This window comes from Mchenga conophoros, linkage group LG20, assembly GCF_057382185.1.
Source record: "Mchenga conophoros isolate Kocher_MC1m ecotype Shallow Benthic linkage group LG20, M_conophoros_male_GT1.1, whole genome shotgun sequence".
Lineage (NCBI taxonomy): Eukaryota > Metazoa > Chordata > Actinopteri > Cichliformes > Cichlidae > Mchenga > Mchenga conophoros.
In genome coordinates this window covers 21,741,918-21,757,705 of record NC_140545.1, presented here as the reverse complement: position 1 = coordinate 21,757,705, position 15,788 = coordinate 21,741,918, and the positions used below count along the sequence as shown (strand labels likewise).

The following is a 15,788-nucleotide window of genomic DNA, read 5'->3' as shown; positions in this document are numbered from 1 at the left end:
TTTTTAGTAAGGTTATTGTCTTATTTTAACTCGGCTGTCTTCAGCGATTTTACAGTTACAGGATTACAACCAGCAGGTGTTATAAGCTTGATAAAATATCCAAAATGTCCAGGATTCAGTTTTTAATGCATTTTTTTAGTAGTTTGAATTTAAGATGACAGCGTTTGTATTTATTGTGAGTTGATGGTATTGACAAAAGTTACCCTGCTGCTTTTTCCATTTTGGTTACCAGACTGTTCAGTATGTTAAACTAAAGATGAACAAAATACTGGCTCCCTAGTGCTAAGTTAGGTCAGACAAATGGTAAAAAGTAGTAGTTATTATTTTAGTTTTGTATTGAGGATTATATCTTGACACCTTGTTACACTGACATAAAAGTAACATACAGTGTAAGAAATCACATTGCAAGGCTGTTTATGGGACTGTTTTAATATTCACATTTTCTGTTTACTGTAGTTCAATGAAGAGCACTGACTATAAGAAATTACTGTCTACAGGAAGCATGCTGCTTAAAGCAAAACTTGGAGGTGTGCAGAAATTTGTTAAGAGTATCTGAGCCAAGCCTTAAGGAGTTTTTGATTGCCGGTAAGAAACCAACATTGTATTAAAAAGGTGTACAAGAGGCTTTAAGTTCTTTTTGTTATTTAGTCTCTTCAAACTGCATTTTATGATTAATTGAAAATGATCTGTGTTTTGGAAGCATCTTAGTTATGAATGTATATTTAGTGGGGGGAAAAACTGCATAATGTGAGTGTCACTCCTTTTAATCTACCACTTATCAAGCATGTTAGAGGCGCTTAATAATTTAGGCTTTGTTTATCTGACTCATTTTTGAAAGAGTATCTTGAAATGATCTTCATTTTAAGCTACAAAACATTAAATGTCATGTCTTTTTGTTTACACAAACTTGTGTGCTTGTCTCCAGCATTTGCAAAGTTTGGTGCGCCAGCCGTAACAGAAGGAGTGAAAGTTTTTGATAGTTCAGGGACTGAGTTGGATGAGGATGTTTTTGAGGATATAGTAACAGATCCCTCAACCGGGGTACTAACCATCAAATATGAAACAGGTTTGTTTGAGTGATTTGTGTTTCATTGGATGTCTTTTTTTTTTTTTGGTGTCATTATTACATTGTTTAATCAAAGAGTGTATAAAATGAGTCTATGGAGGGACCATGTAAACTGATTTGTTTTGCTCCTATTTTTAAGGTCTGGAAACATCTGTTGCAGAAGTGTCTCCTGAGCAGTTCCAGTTATCATCGCCACATTCATCAGATTCACAGCCCTTTGAGGAAACGTCAGAAGCTGGATGCAGAAGCTAAGCAAGTAAGAGTTAACAGATTTCCACATTCTTCTAATAGTGTCTTTTTTGTTTGTAGTTTAAGTGTTCTGAACTGTAGTGGTTATATCAACATGTAGAATGTTTTTATTGTGTTTTCCAGTTGGTGGAATCCATTCTCACAAGCAAACCTGGTGGAGAACGTATAATAAATGAGTACAATCGGACCAAGTCCCTGGTGGATGAAACCAGAAGAAAAATGGTCAACATACTGGTAGCTGACATGACAGAAAAAAATGGGTAATTTATTTCTGGCCCTGTGATTTTTACTATCATTTTCAAATTATTTTAAATCTCTATTAATTCCAGCGAAGCTGACTAGTTCTTTTCCTTTTGATCTTGCAGTACATCACCACCACGGCAGGTAAAAGAAATGTATGCCAGAGGAATTGTAACCTTTTTCCCTTACCTCAGTGACCCGTACTCAAAAAATGGCTATGTAAGTAGCTAACAGCAATAACTGATACAACTAAAATCAAAATTTTAAATCCTGCCAAAATGTATGTCCTTATCAACTGTTCATGGTCACATAACTTACTGATAAATTAATAAACAAAATGTCTGTATATGTCACTCTCCAAGGAACATTATTATGATGGCGAGAGTGGCACTGGGTACTTGGCCTGGAGGATTAAAACCATACAGAGATGCACTGCTAAAGAGAGGCGATTAACATCTGGAGGTAACACTTATAATTCAGTGGAAACGTATAATACAGTTCCAAATTGTGGTTCTGTATTAATAATGGTTATCAAATGTTATTATTAGTTTTGATAAAGTTGTATTTCATATTGTCTAGCACCAGGAGATGGATCATCGGGTGAAGACCAGTGTGGTGGACCAACTGTCAGACGAGAGTTGCAGTTTGTTACAGAGAACGTGCTGAGTGAGGATGAGTGCAAGGAAGCAATCTCTCTGATGAAACATTTAGCTGATGAAGACACAGTCAAGAAGAAGATGAAGTTGACATTTGTTTATCGACACAACATGGTCCTTGACCCCCTGCTGTCAAGCAACATACTGTCTGTGTTTCCACGTTTCAAAGATATCAAAGGCTTGGTGAATATTTTTCATTACGTTGACAATGTAAACACATTTTATTTTTTGCAGATAGCAGATATAATTCTCTGTTCTCTATCCCTGTTACAGATCGAACAGGATTTTGTACTGATGTTTGGTGAGGATGTATCAGGCAGGTTGCTGGAGAGGTGGCCAACAACATTCAAAAGAAAGATTATCCAACAAGGCAGAAAGCTTCCTTCTACCAGTGACCTGGAAGAACTCTTGCTGGCAGCTGACTCTCCTGAGGATGCCACTGAAGTTAATGCTGACATTGGTGAGCTGTTATTTCTTTAATTAGAACATTCACAGGATATATAATGTTTGTCACAGAACAGCTGTCCTTTTGTATTTTGGGTCTACTCAAACATTTTGTCAATGCAGATGCATTGAAATTTGTTATTGATGAGGATGATTCAACTTTATTATAAAAAAATTTTTTTTTCAGGCTGGGACAGTGACCTCTCAGCGATTCTATTGCTATTACATTTGATTCCACCATCTGGTCAGGGTCGGAAGAGACCAGGAAAGGTGTCAGCTTCTCAAGCAGAAAGGCATCTTGTGGTCTTCAATAGGGTTTGTTTCTTTTCTATTTTTATGGTATGAATTACCAGTTTAAGAAACACTTGATTCTTATTGCCTGTCTGTATTTGTCTTTTCAGACTGGAACAAATATCCAAGAGCACCTTGATGCCATCACTACCAGCACTCAACCCTACCTCCTGGCTGTTGGGGTGAAAAAGCATGACATCCACCAGTTCTTCATTATTCTTGACAAGAATGCCATACCATGCAAGTCTACCTCTTCACTTGGTGCTTTTGATGAACTGTTTAAAGCACATTTTGTGTTTGGCACATCTTACAACACCATGCTTCACAACATGTACACATTCATCCAAACCACTGTGTACAATATAGATGTTGGCAAAATCAAAGAAAGTCCCAGAGTTGCTGAAATAAGGACAAGGTTGCTTCGTTAGGGCTTGAAGGTTAATTCTCCATCATGAAGTGTTTTGTCTGTCAGGCTGAGTTTACTGGTTCAAACATGCTTGTTAGGCATTTACGGTTAGTCCATGGTTACTTACCCGGAAGAAATCTTCGCCTTAAATGTGCCCAGCGTGACTGTGGCTGTGTGTTTGGCACTTTTTCAGGTTTTAGAAAACATTTAAATACCAAACACCTTAACTATTTCGACCAACAGGCTGACACTGATGTTAATTTACAGCCTGATGTGGCAATTAAAGAAGTTATCACTACAGGGCAGGTGGTGTCAACTAATGTAGAAGAAACACCCACAACATCTGAAATGTTGAAAAGTTCAAATAAGAGCACTTTGGATATGTGTGCCTCTACTGTTGCACAGCTCAGGGCAGCTGGATTAAGCCAATCTACTGTGAATAGTTTTGTCTCCTCAATGGAGGAAGTGTTTTTTGAGATTCATACTCAGGCTAAAGATGCAGCTTTACAGAGCTTACCTTCACAGGACACTTCAAGTAAAAAGAAATTAGAGCAGTCATTCAAAAACTTTGAAAACCCATTCACACTGTTAAATTCAGAAGCTAAACGAAATAGGCACTTTAAACAAAAATGGGCAACTGTTGAACCTGTTGAAATGGTGCTTGGCACAAGATTTGACAGTAGAAGAAACAAGATCACAGGGACTTTTGATCAAGTCATTGTAACCGATAGGTTTGCATATGTTCCTATTTTGGAAACACTGAAAACTACACTGTAAAAAAAAACATGCTGTTTTTACAGGAAAACCCTGGCAGCTGGGGTTACCAGGGACTTCCTGTAAAAACGCTTTACAGATGCAACTTGTAAATTGATTTACAGTGAATGAATCTCAGATTAAAACTGTTAAATCTACAGGAAAAAGAAGTTAATTTCACACATAGATGTAAAAGATACAGGAAATAGTGTATTTATATATCACAAGTAATAAATGCTTTTTGTGGATCCATAAACTGCAAAATTAACAGGGAAATATCGTACAAAGAACTAATTTAAAATGGTAGAACTACAGTGAAACTGTGCATATTAAATGGAGCTGCTCTGTAAATTATACATAAAATCTATGCTGAATATTATATGTTTTAATGTAAAATTTTAACCATAACCCAGCAAATTTCTTACTGCTACGCCTACACCCAAACATGCAAAAATACATCTTGAGAAAACACAAGAGAGGAAAATATCACTTTTGGGAAATTTATTTTGCAGCCACATTAGCAAAATGACAGCAAATGGATCCATTTTTCCAACTAACACAATATGCAAGGCACACAGCAACTACACAATTCAATCAAAATATAGGCTATAAAAGCTGTGGAACATTCCTGCAAAGCAAGAACCATGTTCATGAAACAAGCATTTGTTAGACCCTCCACCAGAAAAAGTTAACTAACCTGTTAAGACTTTAAAACAAAAAACACATATTGTGTCAAAAATGATCATAATCACCGTGCAACGCAACACGCACCCTGCTGTCACCACAACCATGGCCCTGGTCAGAAAACATCAGCAAAACCACGTGGTGAAACAAACCTACACATGTGGTCTAGAAACACTGCAGTAGCAGCATGTTGTTTTTTTCTTTTCTTATGTAAATAAAGAACATTCCTACAAAGAAAGAACATCTTCATGAATTGGCTTCATGCATTCGACCAGTAAAAGGTTCCAGTACACATTATGGAACAAAATTAACAAAGTAAAACTAACAGTCCACAGAGAGTCAAGATTTAGGCTTAGCGCCACTCGTGGTCGGCGAGATCCTGAATCAGGGTGAGGACTCGAGGGTTCACACTGAGACGACGCTTTGAGTTTTTGTTCTCTACTTTGGTTCCTTTTTCTGGGTTTATGGAGAAGAAACACCTGTAGAATAACAATCATATAAAAGTTTATTAAGCATTTTTATAATTGATCAGTTAAAATACACGTACAAAGTAAGTAAAAATTAAGTATATACATATATATACACAGTCATGGCCATGACCACGTTCAAGACAAAGTATAACCAAAATGCTGTGGGGAAGTGAACAATGCATGGTCAAAAGTATTGGCACCCTTCACGAGTGTCTTCTGCAGTGATATGTCACACTTTAGCATTGTTAAAATCCAAAGCAAAGGTTATAGGTAGTCAGACGTCAGTTGACGCTTGGTCTAGCCCTGAGTCTCGGCCAGGCTTGGACCCGGATTCAGACTGTTAATGTATTTAAAAAAAACAAACAAACAAAAAAAAACAACAACAAAAAACAGAAAAAAAACAACTGAAACCGGCTCCAAAGCCGACCGAGACTCAGAGCCAGACCTGGACTCGAACCACATCAAAGCCAGACTCCAGATCCCAGAGTCTCAGTTATGAGAAATAACAAAGCCATATTTGTTCACCTCTGAAGAAACTCTAAAGTGGAAGCCAGCTCAGATGGATAATGGATGTTGAAATTGTAGTAGCTCCCGAACATGAGGCACAGTGCAGAAATGAAGGAGGATATGTTTGTGCTGACGAGGTTCCGATCAACACTCAGCATGTATCTTCTTGAGGAATAGCAGGACTGTCCTGTGAACAAATTATTTAACAGGTTATATCAATAAACACGGCAGTCACATGACATTCTATAAAAAGTGCACTTAAAAAAAAAAAAAGAGAGAGCTATGAAACAGACTTACCACACACGATAATAGTGGGTGTCAGAGGCACTTGCTCCAGTTGTACCTCATCTGCCAGACATGTATCTTCAACACAGAGAAGCATGGACGACTCCTTCTCTTCAAAGTAGCTGAGCAGAAGCAGGACCATCTCTTTCACATCATCTGAGCAGCCACTCTGCGGTCCCCGCATCCTCTGAAGCCTTGCATAAGTCTGAAGGAACACCTTGCTTTTGCTGACAGCAACTGTGGTCAAGTAGTCCAGTAGCCTTTTCCCCTTCAAATCCAAATTACGTGTGAATGTCTCTTTGAGGTCAATCCCAGTAAGTTCCTTGAAGTGGACAGACATGCCAAGTTCATCAAACCAAAACGGCCACTCCTCCCTAAGGCATTTGATACTTTTCCCCTGATTGACATGCAGACGTTGTGTGTAGTAAGTGGACTTCATTAGACTTTTTACCTCTTCTGGATTGGTGTCAGCTTGCTGGAACATCACCTTGAGTTTTTCCATCTTTTGCTGTTGGCTCTCTGGAGTTTCTTCAAGAGGCAGAAATTCTACATTCCATTTAATGCACCCGTATGTATCCTGCATGGCTGCTCTTTCTTCTAAAGGGATCTCGTCTGTGTGGTCTGAGTCAGTCTGATGTTTTCTTTTTCTTATTTTGGGTGTTGAAGTGCGCCTTACATTTTCAATTCTGTTCTGCAACTGTTTGACAAGTGAAAGGTAGCCTGCGCCAACAATCTCACCCTCTATTAAATCTTGCAGAGAATTGGGATATTTTGCCACCATTTTTCTTGCAACGTCAATTGAATGTTTTCTACCTACATGAGGGCATTTTTCCATCATCTCAGTCACAACAATCCGGACCATTTGCCTCCTCAGTTTTGGGCGAGGCCTTTTCCCCCTCTCAAGAAAATGCATCACTTCTGCAGGAAGTTTACTCCATGGAATTTCAAAGTTGTCATCCCATTGTGTGTCACATCCTGGGCTGCTGGAAGAGGTCGACGATAGACTTTGGGGTGAAAGTGAGAGCAATGACAGCGACTGGGTTGATGAGGCTTCCACAGATGATAGCGAGCTGTTCTCTGGAGTTTGGTCTTTAAATTACAAAACAAATACAATTATGATTCACACTGTATGTCTGTTCATGACCATCTCTGCTTTTGAGTTTGAATAGTTGTTTGTTGTTTTTACTTACATTTCTGTTTCCAAGCAGAAAGAAGCTTTCTTGCTTGTACAGGTCTTAATGCTGTCATCAAATCTGCCTCCGTTACGAAGCGTAGATCATCACTTGTCTCAACTCCAATGGACTGCAAGTGCTCCTCCAGGATGTTTTTGTTCACAGCTTGAAGTTCTGGTAGGACTTCCGTGATGGCGACATCTAGGAAGGTTCGCTCTGAGTCACTCATACTTGCACTGAAGAAGAAATGCCACATCCAAACAAAATAGAAAATCACATACAGTTCATACACTTGATGGAGCAGGGTGTGGATTACGTGACACTTATATTAATGTTAAACTATTTACAGTGAGAAGTGAGCTATTAGTTGGACATTATTTTGCCACAATACTATGCTTTAGTGGAATGACTCTGTATTCTTGAAGAATGTATGATACCAAAGGATAGAAATCAGGCAGGTCATTAATGTTGATACACTGTAACCCAAGACTGTCCTTTGTCACAGAATACAGATGGTATTCTGAGAGGAAGATGCCTTTGTGGATATCCATTAGAACATACACAGATGTGTCATTTTGAATCAAGATGAGTAGAAGTTCACCAAACTCCATACACTCGTCATTTCTGTACACAAGAAACTGTCCCTTTTTATATGCAGTGCCCTTGTACTGAATGTCTGTGGTAACTGTGGTATTGCTTTCTGAAAAAGCTAACTCCCTGACCGCATGCTGAATAGTGTCACTGTAGAGGTTGGGATAAAACGCACAGCTCTCCTTGACTTGCAGCAGTTCACGGCATTCTTGCCCTGCTAAAAGATAAGCCTGATACATCTGATGACGTGTTGACAAAGTTTGACAAATATATTTGAAGCTTTTCAAGTGTCTGGCACATCTTTTGAAGTAACTGTGTTTACATTCAAACCTAAGCGTTCATAACCTCATCAATGGACCAAATTTCAACAACAGTGCTGAATAATGGCGCAAATTTGGTTTTAGTTTAATTCCAGGAAACAACATCTCTCTCATCTCCAAATATTCTTGGATCAAAATGTCAGCGAATGCTATCTGGGACAAGGAAATGCTCTGAGCACAAATAAGATCCACAATGTCTTTCAACTGGAGAGCTAACTGCCATACTTCATCCTCATGGTTTTGTACTTTGTCACCAATCAAAACTGGCAGCAATCTCAAAAGGTTCCAGTTTTGAACGGCTTGCCCTGATAATTTGGATCCGTCAGGTTTGACAGTACATGGCTTTGTAAGTGCTTCGGATCCTTTATATTTAAACTGTTTAATGCGTCTGTTTAAAAGGGAGTATGTGAACCATTTTTTATTTTTTATAATGTTCTTCAGGTACAGTGCTAGATCATATGACACAACTCCTTCAAAGAGGTCATGACCTAGACAAGGTGGGAGACCAGGCTGGGATACGTGAAAAGACTGAAGGGTATTGAAGATGGAGTTTACCTTTATTCCTCTGACGTCTTGGATAGTTTCAGACTGGAGATCAGCAACAGCCGCGTCATATGTCTCTGGAGTGCGTGGAGGACCACAGGCATTCGGATCAGCATAAAACTCACTTCGTGTTACTTCACAGTACCTGCAAAAATATTGAGAGCAGCTGAAGTTTTCTGTAAACCCTCCTATGCAATGAGAACCCAAGTTGTCCCCAGCAATACAGTAAAGACCCCCTTTTACAGTTTCTCCATCTACATCTATTCCATCTGTCTCCAAAGATTTCAGATCTGCCAACAACTCTGAGAAAACTTTGGCTACGTTCACACTGCAGGTCTTAATGCTCAATTCCGATTTTTTGATCAAATCCGAATTTTTTGTCTGCTCGTTCACACTACAAATAAAATGCGACAGCAAACGAGCTCTAGTGTGAACGCTCAAAGCGGCCCGCATGTGCAAAAGAAGATGTCACACAACGCGCTCTGTTTAGACACAGAGCAAACAATATTGTTTGACTGATGGCCCTTAATATAAAGACTTCGGACTTCACGTTTCCCAATTTTTGCTTTAAGTTATTTTGTTATTTACATAATAATGTAGATAACCTAATAATTATCCTTATTGCTGTTTTAGAGAGGAGCGGTGCTTCAAAGGATAGTTGCAGATTTCTGTCAGAATCTGCAGATTATGCAGTACAAATAAAATGTTCACGTTTCTCCAACGTTGTCTTCCCAGCAGTTTCACCGGGTGGCCAGGAAGCGTTCGCGATGTCTTATCGGGCGCTTCTCCGGTGCTGATAATTGGCGTCTGTCTTGTGTCAGTGACGTAAAAGACGGATTTAATGCGACTTGACCGTTCACACAGCAGTCGCTTTCTGAAACATCGGATATGTATCGGATTCAGGACCACATACGAAAGTGACCCAGATCGGATTTGAAAATATCAGATTTGTGCCGTTCACACTGTCATACCATGATCGGATATGGGTCGCATAGGGTCAAAAAAATCCGATTTGATGCGCTTTTGCCTGCAGTGTGAACGTAGCCTTTGGCTATTCCAAAACGCTTGAAGTCATTCTCAACACACAACAAGACTAAAAACATGTTATCTGTATTTGAACGCAAATGAATGGGTAAATTTGCTAATGACAGATAGACTGCAAGAAGTTTGTGCGTCTTTTTAGCAGAACCCAGGGGATTCACTACCTCAAATGAATCTTGGTACAAAATCAGTTTGAGGCTTTCAGGGTTTTCATTAAAGAACTGGTGACATTTGAAAATTTTGCCATCATATAAATCCTTAAAAATTTCTACATCAGGACCCCCAAACTGTTGTGACTGTGTATTCCTCCATAACTGTGACTCTAAAAAGCTCTTCAGGGTTTCTCCAACTGGTATGTAGTAAGCACATTTTTCTGTCATGTTTTCATCCATTCCCAATGGCACTTTCTTGGGTTCTGTGTATTTAAACATTTTTTTGAATGTTTGATTTCTGGTGTGTGTTGTTCCTAGTTGTCCCTGATGGCAAGCAGAGAACAAATCTGACTCTTTAATGCAGTCACAGATTTTAGTGACTGCTTCATCTGATAGGTTCATTTCATTTTTTAGTAAACAACTTACCTTATTAATTGTGTAGGCTTGACCCAATTCGTGCACATTCTGCATTTCCTCAGCAATACTCTGTATAGTAGAGGCAGGAATTAGCAGCTGTCCTTGCAGTTTAAGGTAAAAGAGACACATGTTTCTGAGATAAGAATGACTATCCTTCTCTGGCATATCCCTGGCTGAACTAGCAGATGCCATGGTTTCATGTGTGTTTTCTGAATATTCTGTACTGTCATTTGGGGGCTGAGGACGAGATTCCTTGTACATGTCATCAATACCATCTGGAGAACAAGCTTTATGCTTCCTACACATGTGAGAAGTAAATGATGACTTTTTTGTAAACATATGCTTACAACCACTTACTGGACATGACACAGACCTGCCCTCTGCAATATGATCGTTTAAGTGAGACACTAGCTCTTTCACTGTTTGAAAATGGCGGGCACATAATGAAACCGCACATTTTAAATCTGCAACAAGAGCTTTAGGAGTAGCTTGAAGTGCAGGTGCATTGTGCACACAATAAAAATGCCCCTTGAAAGCAGAGTACGTGGTGAATGTTTGGCTGCAATTGGCGCCAACACATTTAAAAATACAACAAGGCTCATTCTTATGCACTCTGCAATGTAGTACATAGCCTCTTAATGTGACCAATACCTTTTTACAAAAGACGCAGATGATCATTTTTAGTATTTCAAAAGTTTGCCTGTGCTTTTCAGCTGAACTAGCATGCTAGCGCTAGGTTATGAGCATTGGTCTAAATATCAACTGGTGCTTTTATCTCGAAAAAACGTCGCCAAGATATTGAACTTACCGTGCAGACTTTCTGACGAACAAACACAGATCCTCAAAAAACACTTGAAATCGTATGTTTGTAATTTGTCCTAACAACGTAGTTGCTGAAAGTTCGACGTTTTCTTCTCTAGTGCTGGCTCGTTAGCTAAGTTCGTGAACTAGGCGCTCTTCTCCTCCCGCCCTCACGTCATTATCCAATCAGAGACGAGCTTCAGATGCACATTCAAAATTAGGCGCGCTCAGTGCAACGTGAGTGGCCTGAAGTAGCTTACAGCTCTGTGGAGATGAGGCACCATAGAGATCCTATGGGAGGCACTGTAAGTTTGTTTAGCCTGTAATAATGAGACATTGCTGACCTAACCCAAAAAAGTATTCTAGTCTAAGTATCACATTGCAATTAAAAGAAACATAAAGAATACAAGCATTATGACAGAAGCATTACTTAGTCGTTAAATAATAATTTCTTATTGGTTACCCTACAATAGGCTGCAAATAGCCCGAATGATTTAAGAAAAAAACATGATGTAAACAATTTTAATTGTATATTTTTATATAGCCTATAAATGGAGAGGCAACCTCTCAGGTTCACAATGACATCTTCTGTGAAAACATTTTTATTAGTCCTATCCATGACTTTGCATCATTTCATGAATCATGTTAAAAGTAGGCCCAGTACATCCATGCAGTTGTAAAGTGACTTATAGGTCATGTGTTTTTAAGAAAAACTGACTAAAACTGTGATTTTTACAGTATTTGCATGTCAAATTAACATGATTGTTTGGTTATGAGTATTACGGTGTTTCACTGTTTTTATTCACAGTATTTGTAGTTTTAACCAATAAATTTGATTATAATCACACATTCATGTTGTAAATATAACAGGAACATTCTGTTTAAAGGTTTACAATAATTCACTGTGATCGAAACAGGAAAGTTGTGTTTTGGGGTTTACTATACATTTCTGTAGGGGTTTTACATGGTTTTTATGTCAATTTCACTGCCCTTTTTTACAGTGTATCTTTCAAAACCACCATGTTGTCGACATGTTCAAGTCGAGGAATGTGTCCAGAGAAGGTGTGTATGCAGACTTAATCGATGCTGCCTATGTTAAAAGATGTCCCCTATTTTCTGCAGAAAAAGATGCCTTACAAATTCAACTGTTTTATGATGACTTTGAAACTGCAAATCCCCTGGGCTCTAAAAAGGGTGTACATAAATTAGGTGCAATATACTTTACACTAAGGAATTTTCCTCCAATCTTTAATTCGTTGTTGGTCAATATTCATTTGTGTGCTCTTTTTCATGCACAAGACTCAAAGCGTTATGGCTTTAATTCAATCCTTGAGCCACTTGTCAATGATTTGAAAGTTCTTGAGACAGAGGGACTGAAACTTCCCATGTTTAAACACTTGGTTCATGGCACTGTAATCCAGGTCACTGGGGACAATCTTGGCTTGCATAGTCTGTTTGGGTTCGTGGAGTCATTTGCAGCTCGATATTGTTGTCGTTTTTGTCTGCTTGAGAAGGATTGTTTTCAAAGTGTGTTCTGTGAAGATGATTCTGGTGTTGCACTAAGAACTCTTGATATGCATAAGCAGCACTGTGAAAGTGTACAAAGAGATCCTACGCTACCTCATGTATGTGGTGTGAAACGCACTTGTCTCTTGAATTCACTTAAATATTTCAACACAGCCAACAATTTTTCTGTAGATATCATGCATGACATTTTGGAGGGAGTTGCTCAGTTAGAGGTGAAACTTGTGCTGCAGTACATTCAGGAGAACTTCCTAAGTGCTGAACAACTTGCTGGTAGAATACATGCCTTTGACTATGGCTTCAATCAGCAGCGAAATCGCCCACCAAGGGTAAAGTTGTTTGATGGCAGTAATGATTTAGGACTAAATGCAATTCAATCTTGGTGCTTATTGCGTAATGTACCTTTGATGTTTGGCGATTTGGTACAGGTGGGTGATAGCTACTGGCATCTTCTACTTCTGCTTCTACAAATTGTCAATATTGTGTTTTCACCAGTGCTGTCAGAAGGTATGACCATCTACCTCAAACATTTAATTATTGATCATCATCAGCTCTTTAAGCAGTTATTTCCTACACTCAGTCTCCTACCAAAGCATCACTTCATGATACATTACCCTCGCAGTATACGAAATATTGGCCCAATTCTGCACATGTGGTGCATGCGTTACGAAGCCAAACATAACTTCTTTAAGAAGCAATTAAAAAGCTTTAAAAACATTACAATGACATTGGCCAAGAAACACCAAAGTTGTATGGCCATGTATTGGGAGTCTTTTAGCCTCGAAAGATTAGCTTTAGGACCAGGAAAGATGGTGACACTTGGAGAGCTGAAAGAAGGTCCAGAAATTGCTTTAAAATTTGGAGCTGCGTTGTCTACCAGTGTTTTTTCAGCTAAGTGGATAAAACATCATGGTACAGAGTACCGCCCTGACTTTATCATCTGTACAGAGGTAGTGTCTGAGATTCCAGTGTTTTATAAGATCAAAAGTATTGTTGTGAAAGATGACATTGCATTGCTCTGTGGAAAACTGATGGAAACCCTGTGTTTTGATGACCATTATCATGCATTTAAGGTCAGAATGCACCCCAATATGGTGCTGAAGGTGTTGAACATAAAAGAGCTGTGTTACTTCAAACCATTTGATCTTCAAATGAAGTATGGCACTTCTGATTCCTCCCTGTATGTGGTTCCATATTGTCATTTTATGCCGAACTAAATTCATTGTTTTAAAGTGTTTTATGACTGTTTTTGTGTGTGTAGTGTTTTATGTACACTACATGAGATGTTTTAATATTTTGAGCCTGACATCAAAATAAAGCCGTTAAACGTATTATCTAGTTGTGGTTTTTGCTTACTTGTTTTATATTTTAAAGCATTATTAGAAACCAGGTTTTCATGCTGGAAGAGGAAGAGTTTTAGTAACACTACTTGGTGTAAAATTAATTTAAAATTTTACTCTATGAGAGCTAATTTTTCACAAGAAAAAGTGTATGAATAACACAGTATAGAGTAACATCAACTCTCATCAGAGTTATTTGAACCCCCAGTGTTAACTTGAAATAACTCAATTCAGTGTTAGAAATCAGTGGAATTTTACTCAAATAGAGTTAATTTATCACTATGTTAGAGTAAATAATATGACACTACTAGTAGTGTTAGGTTCATTTAACACTCTGCGGTGTTACTCAGTGTTAAATTTTTACTCTATTTAGAGTTAATTTTACTCTAAAATTTTAACACTATAGAAAGAGTTGATTTAACACCAATTCCGAATGGGACCAAATAGACTCGGGACCAGTGTTAAATTTAACTCTTTAAGTGTTATTTTAACACTCCGAATTTTACTGTGTGGCCTTCATCAATTCAATAATTAAGACTATGCAGCACTATAGTTAGTTTTACATTTTACACTTCAAAATTTATAAAACTTCTGCGAACACTGTTATGCCTTCCAGACTTAATGTGTCATTGTGTTAGACACTATTTTTCAAAGTGAGAATGCGCTTATTTGGGAAAGAAAATGTATTTAGTCTATAACTGTTGTAGTCAAGAGGTGAGAAAGATCTATAGCTGGAGCTCAAATGTAAAAGCTTACATAAAGAAAAGAATCCCTGTGCATTTCTTCCAACCAGTATTTTATAACTGTCTTATAACTCTGGGTTCTCTGTGTTCCTCTCAGAGTCTAAAGACATGCAAGTTAGGTTAGCTGTTGATTCTAAACTGACTGTAGGTGTGAATGTGAGCGTGAATGGTTGCCTGTCTCTCTGTGTTAGGTCTGTGATACAGCAGTGACCTATGCAGGGTGTACGCTTCCTCTCGCCCTATGACAGCAGAGACTGGCTCAAGGCCCCTCGTGACCCTAAATTGGTGGTAAAAAAAGTGGTAAAAGTGGTAAAAAAAAAAAAAAGGATGGATGGAGGGTGAAGCATCCATATAACCACCAATAATGACTTTAGGTAAGTTTGATGCCATTCTCTAATAAACCACACCTAAGAAGGAGCTTATAGCGTGCAGTTGATGGGCCCTTTCATAGACTAATTATTTGATTCAGTCAGTAATAAAAAAAACAACAAAATAAAAATAAAACGTTGGATTTCCAGGCTGTGCAGAATCTTCCACTAGTCTGCTGCTTTTTTTGTTCAGCTTGCTCTTCAAAATATTATGAAGAACTCTCAAATGCTTCTTGAACAGGGCTGCATGACATCTGAACTAAAATCCATTTATAGATTTTCTAACTTCAATGGTTACGACTGCTTTCTTGGTTTTAGTGTCCTTAACAGCCTGCTCATTTATCGAGATGCTTAGGCCAAGGACGAATGAAAGTCAAAAGCTTCATTGTTCTTAAATTATTAAAATTGTAAAAACAAAACAAAAACAAAACACATTTACTTGATGATCTATTTTGGTCAATAAAAGATTTACTAAGTGCAAAAATCCTGACAGGTGCTTTGATTGTTTCTGCTCAGATCCTCTCATGCAAAGAGTTTGTATAGGTGTACGAATGCTGCTAATCATTATTTTTGAAAGAAAAAAAAGTTAAGGAGGAGGAGGAGGAGGAGGAGGAGATTCTCCATCAATTATTCAGTTGTTTGGTAAAATATTAGAAGGTTGTGATCAATGCTGGTTGTATTTTTACAGACCCTCAGGCAATGTCTTCATTACTCACTTCCCAAAA

General features: G+C 38.3%; 3 protein-coding genes across 6 annotated transcripts; 1 reads left to right on the top strand and 2 right to left on the bottom strand.

The window, feature by feature from the left end:
• Nucleotides 1-930: 930 nt before the first annotated feature.
• Nucleotides 931-10,158, top strand: LOC146550757 (uncharacterized). Of its 3 annotated transcripts, XM_085259005.1 has the most exons (10): nt 931-1,066; nt 1,206-1,322; nt 1,439-1,575; nt 1,681-1,774; nt 1,918-2,017; nt 2,135-2,394; nt 2,485-2,671; nt 2,843-2,970; nt 3,057-3,186; nt 8,576-10,158. In XM_085259005.1, exons 1-10 carry the CDS (start codon nt 1,058-1,060, stop codon nt 8,674-8,676), a joined length of 1,263 nt encoding a protein of 420 aa, XP_085115131.1. In that variant the 5' UTR covers nt 931-1,057; the 3' UTR covers nt 8,677-10,158. The 3 variants fall into 3 exon arrangements, with proteins under 3 accessions (XP_085115131.1, XP_085115130.1, XP_085115129.1); XM_085259004.1 differs by lacking the exon at nt 8,576-10,158 and having other exon boundaries at nt 1,681-1,699; nt 3,057-3,562; XM_085259003.1 differs by lacking the exon at nt 8,576-10,158 and having other exon boundaries at nt 3,057-3,562.
• On the bottom strand, nt 4,375-8,822 carry LOC146550758 (uncharacterized). 2 transcript variants are annotated; one of them, XM_085259002.1, is made up of 5 exons: nt 8,690-8,822; nt 7,242-7,459; nt 6,064-7,140; nt 5,785-5,953; nt 5,096-5,268 (listed from the first exon to the last, which is right to left on the bottom strand). In XM_085259002.1, the coding sequence occupies exons 2-5, from the start codon at nt 7,450-7,452 to the stop codon at nt 5,142-5,144; spliced, it is 1,584 nt and encodes a 527-aa protein (XP_085115128.1). In that variant the 5' UTR covers nt 7,453-7,459; nt 8,690-8,822; the 3' UTR covers nt 5,096-5,141. The 2 variants fall into 2 exon arrangements, with proteins under 2 accessions (XP_085115126.1, XP_085115128.1); XM_085259000.1 differs by lacking the exon at nt 8,690-8,822 and having other exon boundaries at nt 4,375-5,268; nt 7,242-7,989.
• On the bottom strand, nt 8,809-11,102 carry LOC146550756 (uncharacterized). The gene is made up of 2 exons (XM_085259977.1): nt 9,705-11,102; nt 8,809-8,822 (listed from the first exon to the last, which is right to left on the bottom strand). Exons 1-2 carry the CDS (start codon nt 10,963-10,965, stop codon nt 8,809-8,811), a joined length of 1,275 nt encoding a protein of 424 aa, XP_085116103.1. The 5' UTR covers nt 10,966-11,102.
• Nucleotides 11,103-15,788: the final 4,686 nt, after the last annotated feature.

Coding starts and splice junctions, on each gene's coding strand:
- LOC146550757 (XM_085259003.1), top strand. Junction 1,576..1,680: donor GACATGACAGAAAAAAATGG/GTAATTTATTTC, acceptor TTGATCTTGCAG/TACATCACCACCACGGCAGG. Junction 2,971..3,056: donor ATCTTGTGGTCTTCAATAGG/GTTTGTTTCTTT, acceptor TTGTCTTTTCAG/ACTGGAACAAATATCCAAGA.
- LOC146550758 (XM_085259000.1), bottom strand. CDS start 7,479: ATGTGGCATTTCTTCTTCAGTGCAAGTATGAGTGACTCAGAGCGAACC. Junction 5,954..6,063: donor ACCCACTATTATCGTGTGTG/GTAAGTCTGTTT, acceptor ATTTGTTCACAG/GACAGTCCTGCTATTCCTCA. Junction 5,269..5,784: donor ACTTTAGAGTTTCTTCAGAG/GTGAACAAATAT, acceptor GTTATTCTACAG/GTGTTTCTTCTCCATAAACC.
- LOC146550756 (XM_085259977.1), bottom strand. CDS start 10,965: ATGATCATCTGCGTCTTTTGTAAAAAGGTATTGGTCACATTAAGAGGC.